The 13,167-nt window shown below is 39.1% G+C and overlaps 1 protein-coding gene across 1 annotated transcript; it reads right to left on the bottom strand.

The window, feature by feature from the left end:
- Positions 1 to 622: 622 nt before the first annotated feature.
- ddx21 (DEAD (Asp-Glu-Ala-Asp) box helicase 21) lies at positions 623 to 12,374 on the bottom strand. The gene is made up of 16 exons (XM_035999403.1): positions 12,115 to 12,374; positions 8,493 to 8,720; positions 7,892 to 8,032; positions 7,281 to 7,356; positions 6,651 to 6,829; positions 6,412 to 6,529; positions 6,001 to 6,186; positions 5,683 to 5,828; positions 5,170 to 5,319; positions 4,761 to 4,922; positions 4,265 to 4,384; positions 3,835 to 3,908; positions 3,363 to 3,522; positions 2,728 to 2,862; positions 1,551 to 1,595; positions 623 to 1,369 (listed from the first exon to the last, which is right to left on the bottom strand). The coding sequence occupies exons 1-16, from the start codon at positions 12,196 to 12,198 to the stop codon at positions 1,091 to 1,093; spliced, it is 2,283 nt and encodes a 760-aa protein (XP_035855296.1). The 5' UTR covers positions 12,199 to 12,374; the 3' UTR covers positions 623 to 1,090.
- Positions 12,375 to 13,167: the final 793 nt, after the last annotated feature.

The raw sequence follows: 13,167 nt of genomic DNA, 5'->3' as shown, positions 1-13,167 counted from the left end.
TTTATATTATGAATAGTTTCTTCTCCTACACTAATGTCAATTACACTGTGTTTTCTTTTTAATATTGTGTTAAGATTGCATCAGTGTAAATATGTATACCACTTGTAACAATGCACTTTACAAAGGGTTAGAATATTGTAAACTCCCTGGAAAACTACTGAATTGATTAACACAATGTGTGGACAATCTCTTTGTATTGTAAACTACTACTACATATGTCAGAAATGTATCATAATCAGCAGCTGATATTCATCTTCTCATCCCATTACATGAGTAAAACGTATATTTTATGTTATGCAAACATTTGATTTTTTTCATGTTTTGTTTCTAATTGACAGAAATGTTAATTTAACTCTATGGTCAAAAAATAAATCGCATCAGGAATCAGACCAGTTTATAGTTCTCAGTTTGGTGTACTTTCCTGGCAGTCTCAACTTTACAACAATGAAGTGTTAGTGATCCATTCATGCACTTAAGACTAAATCTTCTAGAAGGCCAGGTGAAATGAAAAAGTTAATTACCAGGTAACCGTAAAAGTTGCTGACATTGTAATATATACTTTAAAACATTTGTGCTTGTATATATGCTTATTTAGCACCCCTTTAAAAGAATAAAACACAACCTGAGTTGACCTTTTTTAATTAGTCTTTTCATTCAAATGAATGGAAGCACTAGGCACAGTTATTAAATAGAGGCAATTGCAATGCAATCATCCAATACATCTTTGGGGAAAGAGGTTTGAGCTGAGGGTAAGGCAGCAATCAGACACTGAGCACAACTTTAAAGGTTAACACCCGTTTCATCACTGTTCTCATTGGGTGCAGAGCAGAAACAACTACTGCGTCACCTAAAAGAAGCACACATCAGGCCTTTAAATATGCCTGCCAGTGGTCCTGTCTTAATATACTGTACACAGAAAACCTGATCTTAAACCAGTAGGAAATGGCTAATTGGACATAAATCCAACTTATCAGATAACATGCAATTGGTCATTTCATGTACTGTATATGAAACTTGAATATCTAAGAGCTTACAATTCAGCCTATGGAGACATATTATAAAAACAACTGCCAGCCCACAGGTTGGCACTTCAATAATCAAAAGCTTGACTGAAGTTGCGTTTGTGTCCTCCTCTGTTGTTGCTATAGCCACCACCACCACCGCCGCCACCATTCCGGAACCCGTTACTACGGCCACCATTTCCCCCAAAGCCCCGCCCCCTTCCACCTCTGAACCCTCCTCCTCCTCTATCGCCGCGGCTACCACCGCCAAAGCCTCTGTCGCCACGGTTACTGAACTGCTTCTCCTCCAGCTCTGGGAGCTCGGTGGCTACAGTCAGTTGCCAACGGCGACCGTCCTTCCAGCTGTCCTGTTGAAGGATCAAGTGGGGTGAAAAGGATGTTAGCAGGACTACCACAGTCTGTAAAAACTGACTGTAAAAATATTCATATTTTACTTTGGATTATTTATCTTCACAAATTTAATCTTGAAGACACTAAACAGTCCACCCCACATCTTGACCAGATGCGAGTTTTCGCAGTTGTTCTCACCTGAATCTCCTTGACTTTGTCAGCTGGAACATCAAAACAAACTCCCTGTTATAAACACAACAAGGATGAGATGGTGAGTGTTTCTGTGTCACTCTCTTTTTGAGAGGAGTCAGTCTATGCTATGAGAATAAGATCCACAACAGGCAGGGTCACACCTACAGCAATGTTTCACACATTTACTTTTTGCTAACAGATGCTTTGCAGTTTACTTGCTGTGGATAATTAGTTGTGTACTATATCTAGTCTCTTAAAGAAATTACAAGGGTTCTTTCCTCAATTAGCATTTTGATTTACCACTTATTTTTCCAATTACTTTTTTTATTTGCTATTACTTTTATTTATGAGGCACTGTGGGGGCCTTTTTTGTCATTTGTCACAAGACATTACTGAATCAAGTGAGATCTAACGAGGGTACTCTTTTTTTTTTTTTTTTTTTTTTTTTTGTCATCTGACCCAATTATTTGTGACCTGCATCCATGCTCAACTTTAACTGTATACACCAAATCAAATATACTGTTCCTAGTACAGAGATTATTCAAACCCCTATTCTTAACTTTAAAAGTAGAATCTGACAAGCTGAAGTTCCACAATGACTTCCACACTAGAATACAAAAACAGGAAATGTAACAAATATAACTTCTTAAAACACATTTATAAAGCCCAGCAGCACATATGTACATATTGTGTGTTTACATCTTTGGTTCATGCATAGACTGTATAGTGAAGCCAAGACGTATTGATCGCCCCCTGGTGGCCAGCTGCAGTATAAGTCATAAATCCCCACCCCTCCATGTCAGTGGATTGGACATGGGCCACACTTAAAAATCAAAGTACACGTCAAATACATTTTTCCAAAAGATAGTTCCTGTCATTTTAGATGTTTGTTCAAGTGTTCATTTTTCTGATAAGTTTCTTTTTTTATTAGTTATATGATGCTATAAAAACAGGGTGAAACGCCATGATTGACAGCTGTGATTGAGTCGTGATTGGTCGGGCGGGTGTATGGGCGGGACTTCGAAAACACAGCTCCACCGTACAATCACTACTGCACAGACTCTGGCTCCAAAATTACCATACGGCAGCGCCCATATCCGGGACATTTGGGTTTCACTTTTGTACAGTGGGAGGAAGTGGAGACGTGTCGTCCATATTTATTTACAGTCTATGGTTTACATACCGTTCTGCCTTTGAGGAAGGTCATTCTCTGAATGTGGTTCTCAAACTCTTCTCCAAGTTGTTCTTTGATGGATTTCCAGGCGTAACCCAGATTATGCATCTCCTGAGAACACACCATCTGCACAGTTGTGTAACCCTGCAAAAGCAAACAGAAACATATGATCGGTGGAATTTGTGATTTACAGCAATTAAAAGCATAACAAATTCATGATGGAATATAAATGGAGAACAAGCAGAACACTTAAGTGTGTAACAGGGATAACCTGTCAGGTGTGTGTGTGTGTGTGTGTGTGTGTGTGTGTGTGTGTGTGTGTGTGTGTCCAAGGGCTGTTGCAGTTTAAATCATCCTGCAGTTGTTTTCAAACCCTTGCAGGGTGCAGGGTACAGCTGCTGCAGTGTTTCAGTTAACAATGCAACCCTAAACAAACATGAGGTTACCTGTCTGTCAATGTTCTCAGGGTGAGCAGTGGCCGCTGTTATAAAGCACTGTGTCCACATTTGTTACTATACTTTATGAGTTTGTGTGTATGTATAACATTTTGTGTCTTTTGATCTGGGTTTCTTCTTCCTTTTTTTCTGAACATATTAGTGTGTATTGTAAAGGTTGTTTGTGACGAGAATAAAAACAAAACTTACAGCATCAGAGTTGAGCAGTGACCTCTGCTCTAGACTTGTGGCTCCAGAAATATGTGCCAGGGCAGCAGCTAGTGCATCGACTGCTCCTCTCTCCTCAATCAGCTTCTCAGCTGACGCTCTGAAGTACCCGATGGCTGCAGCTGGAACAGAGTCCAGAAACCTGGACACAATACAGAAACAAAATCCTAACAATCCGACACTTTGCTTACTGTAGGGAAATTAGTTTCACATTGAGCAGTGTCATTACGGAGATTTTTAGCAGGGCAGAGGCTCCGTGGGGCCACTGTTTAAAGTCTATAACTCTTGTAAACACCAAGTTGCCCAAATTATAACAGTAATCCTCATTATTAACCAAATGATGTGGCTGATACAGTACAACGTTTTGAATAGTAATCAATTACAATAGTTTCATACTTCCAAAACAAAGTATATATGGTTGCACTTGGCTCTCTCTCTCTCCAGAATGACCTACCTGACAGCATCCTTGCTTGATGACTTGATGATATCGTTGGCGGTGGGGACGCCAACTCGTCTGAATGTGATACCCTGGAATAAATAAGATCAAATGTATTTAGGTAGATGTTCAATATAGAAACATTTGAAGTAGTCACAGATTGAATAGATGATAAAATGTGCAATTTTACACACTATTTCTGACTGTTAATGTGGCCCATTCCTCAACTCTTGCCTTTCTCATAAAACATTCTCACTCCTCTTCTTTTCTCTTAACAAGAAATGTATTCCCCCCTTTCTTCTTGTTCATTTCCATCCCATGTGCAGCACAGATGTAATTGAAAGCAATGTTTCATATTTTCGCATAACTCCTCAAAAGACTAAAGTTGCCACTCTTTTTTGCCCCACTTTCTTCTTCTACTTCGACTGAATTTAAAGAGGGCACGTACTGCTTTGTTTTCCACGTAGCGCAGCTGGTCCTCCTCTTTCCTCTGGTAGAAACAGATGCAGACTCCAGTCCTGCCTGCCCTGCCCGTACGTCCTGAACGATGGATGTATGACTCCACATCCTGACACCAACCACAGAGACAGAAACATTTTGAGAAAAACAAAAAGGTGACAGGCCTTTATGATTCAGATTTTATGCAACACTGTTTACGACAAAGTGTGCAGTACCTTCATCCCCCAAGTTTATTTCACTATTTTTAATTTATCAACCAGTGCACATAAGTGTACTGTACCAATATCCATTTTCAATTAAATTCAGTGTGCAAATGCCAATTTTTACAGGTATTGTCTTATGTGAATGGAAGCTAAACCTTAAAATCTGAACATATTTATAAATCTAAAACAGAACATCTACATAGCAACGAAATGGCACGTCCGATAAACGCCAAGATAAACTCTCATGTGGTGAAATTCTTGAATACTGGCAACGCATCACACCTTGGGTGGAGAACACTGGACCACCAGGTCGACTTCAGGGATGTCTAATCCACGGGCTGCAACATTGGTGGCAACCAGAACCTCAAAACCCCCATTCCTGAAGCCCTTCAGCGTAATCTCTCTCTGTTTCTGAGGAATATCACCATGGAGGGACTGGGTGCTCTGATAACATACAGACAAAATGACAATAACAAATGAACACCACATTCTTTTTCTAATGGTATTGTTGAACTGAAACATTAAACACTCAAAAATAAAAGCAGAAAAACATAAGTTTTAACCCAACAGCACTGGCGTTGCCTTACCACACAGTTCAGGTCATTTTAGAAATTAAAGATGTAAAGTATTGCCGCTGTATGAATTGGCTATTAATGAACTGTTAACGTATGTTAAGCGTGTGTGCGTCTACCTGTTTGATGGATGCATTAAGGGAAAGTTCATTGGCCTCTTTCTTTGTCTCACAGAACACAATGGTTCTGCCATGGCTGCCGCTGTAAACCTGGATCACATCTCCGATCACGGCTGCACGCTGTGACCAGTGGCACGCTATGGCCAGATGCTACAGAGGAAATGACAGGGAGAAACAGAAGGAGAGGGAAAACCAGGGAGTGAGGACAGACATTTTCATGAATCCAGCTGGCAGATTTTAACTGGTCCTTGATTACAATTCCACTGGTGTTCCCGATGATAAATACAGCAGTTTTTACTCCAAACGAACTTCCTGGATTATCCTGATGGAGATACTGTATATGCAAGTGTATTTTTCTGTCTCAATTAATATAACTGTCCCTGCTTACAGGCAACTTTGAGAGATCTAAGAACTAAGAGAGCTGTAACTCTTGTTAAATTGCACCCATCATCCCTTCACCTCTGCCAACTCTCTCTCTCTCTCTCTCTCACACACAAACACACACTCTCTTACTTCTACAGTTGTTGCAGCTTTCTGTGTTTTCTTGCCAATCAGATCAACATGTTTGCACTCTGGTCTCATGTATTTCTTGGCAACCTCGTAGACCCAGGGGGGGCAGGTGGCCGAAAACAGAAGAGTCTGTGGGTTGGAGTCAGAGTCTGGAGAAGAGCACAAGCACACATTCCTAATTATACATACATAACCACACTACAATCTTTGAATCTACCTTCACATATATGATACGCAAGCCAATATTTTAACACTACCTTACACACATTGAAAACAAGAACACTTATAGATCCTCGACCCAAAATGAATTACTTTAATTACCTTTCTGATATGATGAAGACAAAATCTCTTCAACCTGTTCTGCAAATCCCATGTCCAGCATTTGGTCTACTTCATCCAGAACAACGTGTTTCAGTTTAGAGAGGTCCAGTTTATTGTTCTGGAGGTGGTCTTTGATGCGACCAGGGGTGCCGACCAAAATATCGATACCATTACGGATAGCTTCGACTAGAGTAGAGGAGTGGAAATATATTTTATTTTAATTAATTAAAGTTGTTAAAACAGAACACAGAAACCACACTAAAAAATGTATTATTTATATATATATATATATATATATATATATATATATATATATATATATATATATATATATATATATAAATAATACATTTTTTAGTTTTCAGAATTACTTCTATTAAAGAGATATTTATGTGTTTGCACAAGACTTACGCTGTGGATTGTATGAGCTGCCTCCATAGAAACAGGTGAGAGCCAGTTTCTTGGTGATGTCTTTAAAGTCCTTTGCGACCTGGATAGCTAACTCTCTGGTTGGCGTTAACACCAGTATCTACAGACAGACAGGAACGAGACTAAGTCGTACAACAAACATACTCCGAGAACAAACTGATACTGGGACTCTGACTCATGCTAGTTTTAAGTGATCGGTGTGAAAGTGTACGAGTGTGCACCTTGGGAGCGCGGCCTCTGGCGAACTGCACTGTCTCCCTCTGGAGCTTCTCCACCAAAGGGATGGCAAATGAAAAAGTCTTTCCCGTTCCTGTTCGGGCTTGGGCAATTACATCCTCTCCATCGTATACAGAATTAAATGTCTTCACCTGAATGTCAAACAGGTAAGAGACTCCCCGAGCTGAGAAAAAAAATAGACAGAGGTGACAGAGAGTGAAAAAGGCAGGAGATCCATGGTTATTTGTTATTTAGCAAACCCCAAAGCATCCCAACAGCGCCAAACCTATGTTTACAGTCCAGAGCACATTTTAAGTACAAAAAGAGTTAACATGAATTAATGCATTTCAGTCCATGAAGTTGATCACCAAATTTCAAATTCAAATGTTTTAATGCACACAGTGTTTATGTCAGATTATCAAACCATGTGTATTCAATTAAAAAAGCAGTTGTTCAGACACAATAAATATGTTATGAAGTAAAGATCATCAAATATGTTAAAGCACTAAGTCTGGGCAGCTTTTTTTTTTTTTTTTTTTTGGCAGAGCAGCAAGCATGTCTGATTTCAGACGTGTACCTGTTGTCAAGCACCAGTGGAAGAAACTAAGGAATAAAAATGTAAGTATGATGTTTACCTTTTAGTTTATCAATGGTGAATTGGGAGATCCTGAAGTTGGAGAAGGCCCCTTCCTTTTGCTCTGGTGTCTCCTCCTAAACAAATAAACAGAGTCAGTCTATAAATTAAATGGAATAATTCAAGTTTATATAATTCATGAAACTTGAAAACATGCAAAAGTAGGTGCTTTGTAGTCTTCTTTGTGGTTATTTTGTTTAACTTAATTTATTATTATTTAATTTCCAACATCTAGTGGGAGCTTCTCATATTGCGGGCCAGCCCATTGTTGTGAACAAAGTCTAACCACATTGCTGTGCCTCTATTTTTATCCTACAGTTACAGGATCAGTTAAGCTCAAAGGCGAGCCATAAAATATTACAGAATGGACATTTTCCAATATAACAAAATAAAATGCAGCAATATATTATAACCAAAAATGTATAACACCTAGAAAGAAGGGTTTAGAAACCGCTTCCGTGGTGGTCACCTTGATTTCTCTTGAACTATCCAACAGAACTTATGCTTCACCATTTCATTTCCACGAAGCAGAGTTATCATTCAGTAAGTAACAACACACTGTCAAGTTCTCCTGAGAGGAAAAAATAAGCACAGTCAGTCTGCGAGTCGTACCGGTTCTTTTTCGCTGTCACTAGCAGAGTCTTCACTTGACTGTGCTGGTGTCTGGATGGGCGTCTGGACAGGGGTGTTTGGGGTGGAATGTCCGTTGGTTTCTGCCTCTTCGATTGCTTTCTTTTGCTTCTTCTTCTTTTTCTAAACCCAAAAATAAAAGTAGAGACGATGTTACAGACATGTCACCACAGGGATTCTGCAGGTTTCACCAATTCAAATTTAAGATTTTTAAGACCTTTTTAAGACAATTACAAATGAAATTTAAGACATATTTCACAAAATAAGAAAAGCGTACAGAGTCAGGGAATGCAGTCACAAAATGCCTTGCCTTTTTTTGTATGTAATTTTGAAATTAAAATTTCTCAACTTAGAGCAGTAGTGGTAGTGTGCACATCCCCACCGGTGAGGTGCAGGGCCAAAAGGGGCTGAATACAACTGAAAAGTTATAACCCATTTGCCTGAGGAAGACCCTGCTGGGTCGAAATGTTGCAGCACAGTAAACGTATGGGAGTAATAGCCTTTAGTACAAGACTAGGCCTTTTTCGTATGGAAATCTACCTAACAGGTCACTACATATTCAGACTAACAACACAGCACTGACCTCTGTGTCTCCTTCGGCTTTTTTCTTAATCTTCTTTGGTGTTTCAAGACCGTTACTGTTGCCGTTCATGTCTGTGGCCTCATCTATGTGGCCGTTCACTTGGTCCACTGCCAGCTTGTCTTTTTTCTTTTTCTTCTTCGGTGCTGGAGGTTCACAGTCCGGGTCCTCTTGCTCTTCCTGTTCCTGCAACTGCTTCTTCTTCAGTTTCTTGCCCTCCTTGGTCTTGTTCTTTTTTTTTTTTTTTTTTTTTTAAACAAAAACAATGAAGGCAAATAGGTTTCAGTTGAACCAAATACTGTGCAGCTCCTCAAAGTTTTAAGACAGAAAAATGTTGGCAGCTTGAGTACAATCTAGTTTGCAGTTATCTCATTGTACTGCAATTTCACTGACAAGCAACTTTTAATTGTGGTTATGTGAGGTATAATTAAATATGGGTGGATGATTTCAAAGCTCCGAAGCTTGTTTCACTACATTGTGTCGGTGCGGTGTCTCAAATAAATATTACTTTGTGACGTCTAAAGTTTCAAACGTCATTGGAGCTTCAGAAAGCGCTTCATTCAGTTTGATTATTGAGCTAAACTATGCAACCGGCACATTAGTGGGATAAAAAGAGAGGAGAATAACTGAGAACTATGGCAATGTACACTAAAATGACATAATCATAAGTATGAGAACATTCCACCTGATACCAAGTAATCTAATCTAGAGTAAGATAATATAATGAATATCATTCTCCCATCACACCACATCACTTTGTGACTTGTATGGAATGTTACATAAATATCAACCATGAAGTTAATACACATGAGCCCACAGTGGACACTACTAGGGCTAAAATACTCCAATAAGGAGCATTAATCGTTAGTATCAGCTAAATTATTTTATATCTATGCTTTTTGTACCATGCATTCATTATTTTACTGTATCATATTGCACATCTACATTTAATGCAGCACCTGAACAAAAGTATTACATAGTTAATAACAACATGCAGGCTTGCTGAACTTTCATTGCATGCGTGTCTACTGTCTATGAGTCAGTGAGGTGTTGAGGTGCTTCGGCTGACATATGTGACTGTGCTTGCTGCCCCGAAGCTTTGAATCTTTTTCAGCACAAACAGAAAGAACGCCCCAAAGCTTCATAACGCTTTGTCTGCCCATCACTATGTATAATATACCCAAGTGGTTTAAGAACACCATTTTATTTGTTACAATTATTTGGAAAACTAAATATAAATATTCAAAAAATCTAATCATTTAAGTAAATCTAAATTATTGTTTGTTTATAATTAAATAACACTTTTGAGTTCAACACCACATAATAAATATTATTAGTTTAGGGACCGTTCGGTATTTATGGAATGGACCACCGGAGGAAAATAGGGGAGGGTCATGTCTTTTTATTTTCTGCTGAGGGGAGGGTCATCCAACATATATAAAAGAAAAAAAAAACATATATAAAAAAATAAAAAAGTTGGGTGAACCCCCCCACCCAGACTAAAAATAGTCATCACCCAACTTTTTTATTCATGAAAAGAGCAAAATTTCAAAGTGGCTTGTTTGGTGCATATTTATCCATGTAGCTCTCAGTCTCGGCCCCCTAGCAGATGGTCTGACCCCATACACGGAGTTTGCTGGGGGGGGCAGGAGGAGCACTGCCCCCTGGTGGCTCAAACAGGTAATTGCATTGTTTAAAAAATTAGTGGAATAATTACATCTGGCATGACCAGATATTAAATAAATATCTTAAATAACACAAAATAACTAAATGGTGATAGGTAATACATCTGATTTCATATACTGCTTTAGTAAAAAAACATATTACCTGGCTGACGATGGGAGCAGCAGGACGCAAAAAAACGAAAGTTACTGTTGCACTATGTCTGGACATCTTGCCGTGCCAACCTTGCAATAAAGGTTTCCTAAATGCCATGTATATAAATGTGATGTCAGCTTACTAATTGTTTGCGTGTTTTGCGCAGATTTGGACTTTTATAGCCTGTGTTTTATTCCACTTTGTTTAAACGGCGAAGTGGAGAGACCTCGTTCACCTGTTTGGAGCTGGCTGGTGAATGTGACGCTCGTATCGGCCTTGCTGGATACACCGTGACTCTGTTTGTGGATCTACAGATCGCTGTGGATTACTTTTTTTTGTGTCATTGGATTACGGCAAAATGCGGATCTTTTTTCTCAACGTGTCTTAACGTTTTATGGTGTGACTGCGCTTGGTTTCTGCGTTTGGAGAGGCATCTCAACAGACTGTAGGTCCAACACTGATTGTTCACTGTTACATTTTAGTTGAATTTAAGCGTCTGTCTATTGCGTTCCAAAACATTGCGACTGGATTTCATAAGGGCGAATTGTTAAATTGTTACAATGTAACTTAAAAACTTTAAAAATAAACATATGTGTTTTGGAATATAATGTTCAGCTTCGGCAGCTTTACCTATGTGCTAAAATATACAATGACGATAGTGACAAGTCCATAGCAACCAGTGTTGAATTGGTTATATCCCAGCGTCCTTTGCTGAATGGTCTCAATGTTTTATTGTTTTATTTCATATGAATACTAGTTTACTAGAGGAGTAACTTAGTATTTGAAGTATTGCAGTAATGCATGAAGTGTGCATTTAGTTTCCATGCTTATTGTGTTTCCACAACAATGTTAGTAAGTAAATCTACTGAAATGGCCACCACACCATAACAGAGGAGTGTGATGTGTAAGATGAGAATGCAGAGGTTAACTCCTGTACATCATGGCTGTAAAAATTGTTTTGGAGGGTTATAGGGAAATTATTACTGATGAGGGGAAGGTCGCGTCTTTTTAGGTTAGAGGCCACAAAACTCCTCCGGTGGCCCCTTAATTAAATAACGAACAGTCCCTTAGCATCAGGTTCATTCTTCTAGTAGTTCGACAAAACAATCCCAATTAAACGTTCATCTTACTGTAAGTGGAGCTTGAGTTGGGAATGTTTCGTGAAAACAAATCATTAATCAACAATAACAAGCATTAGTAGCAGGCTAGCAGTTATCATTAAGTTAAATGATTGGTTGTGCTATTATGAGCAGGTTGTTTTGTTGAATAACAGACTACCAGCTGACGAGCCCAGCTGTATAAAACGTCATCAGGTCGCGTCCACAGCGCATATAGCCTAGATAGCCTATTACTTACAAAAAAGACAACTTCCACTTTCAAGGGAGTTCACAGGTAAACACATTTCAGGAGATGTGCCCTTGATTTCTCTTTCCAAATATATCTTGCATTTAACATGCAGATGTAAGCAGTAATCTGTGTTAAAGCCTTCCACGTTGTTCACCCGTGAAGCTCACTAACACACGGCCATGCCATGTGATCTTCTAGCTAGCTAAGTTATGCTAATGTTGACTTTCTTAATTCACACCGCTGTTGACTACACTATGTTAATAACAATTCACTACTAGTGTTACTCCATAAACCTCTTCGTTGGTTTCCTAACAGTTAGCTGGCCGGTTAGCCGAGTGCTAGCACGATCAGCCATGGCTGAATTAAAGGCTCAGCCACATGTTGTCAAACATGGAGACGCCGCACTAAAGCTACATGGATATTTAAGTCTATCCAGGGCGACACGACACACGCTGCTCACCTTTAGGGGTTTAGCCTCCGCGACAGTGTCCACATTGTCCTCCATGGCTTGATCTTCGGTGTCAAAGATGATTTTTGACGGCATTTCTCTTCTTGATGGAATCCCTCAGTGTAGACACACAGGCTAACACACGGGCACGCGGATCGAAAGGAACGCGCAAAGCTGCGCGACTCGACTCCTCGATTCGCGAGGAAGTGTGTTCTCCATACAGTAGGTGTTCACGAGCCAGACATAATAGCAGCAACAAGTTCAAATTGTTCACTTGATTTTAAGATAAACATGCATGCTGCTGCACATAAAGACAATTAGCACATCAGTGTTGACAGCTCTGACTCAGCCTGTCCAAGGACTAATTGAAAACAGTAAATCAAGGACAGATAAGCGTTATGTTATCAATGGGTTATCAAATGAGATGTTGACATTAGCCTGTATTTATATATATATATATATATATATATATATATATATATATATATATATATATATATATATATATATATATATATATATATATATATATATGTATGTTATACATGGTGGTATGGTTGCAGAAATTCTGACAAGAAATTGCAGAGAATTGAATATTGTCCTAATAACATTTTTCTAACATCATAGACTGAGACTTGGGCTAGATAGCACAGGTGTGGACTTCTCACATGAATAGGTATTCAAAATAAAATCTTGAGTGGTAGGCCCAGCCCAGCACTTGCTGAAACTTTATAGGAAAATGTGAGAGAACAAACACGGATCCGGACACAGTGACAAACATGCAGCACCACACAGAGATCTAGGTCTGGTCATATTCTCTTTTAGGTATCAGCACCTTGATGGCAATGTTTAAAGCTGTCATAAATTCTTTACTGTTTAGCAGAAAAGGTAGACAGTTTGTCCTGTCCTGTGTGACCCTGAGTGTCAAACCAGCAGCTATGATCTGCCTTCAGCTTAGGCAAACATGTTATTTAAAGCAATGTGAATATATTTCAGTCTGCCAACAATCACTTCCAGCACCAAATATGCAGGTATCTTATGAAGGTAAATATGGTGCAAAAAGGG

This window comes from Sander lucioperca, chromosome 3 (assembly GCF_008315115.2).
Source record: "Sander lucioperca isolate FBNREF2018 chromosome 3, SLUC_FBN_1.2, whole genome shotgun sequence".
Taxonomy (NCBI): domain Eukaryota; kingdom Metazoa; phylum Chordata; class Actinopteri; order Perciformes; family Percidae; genus Sander; species Sander lucioperca.
The sequence above is the reverse complement of the archived record's forward strand: the minus strand, read 5'-3'. Positions and strand labels throughout refer to the sequence as shown.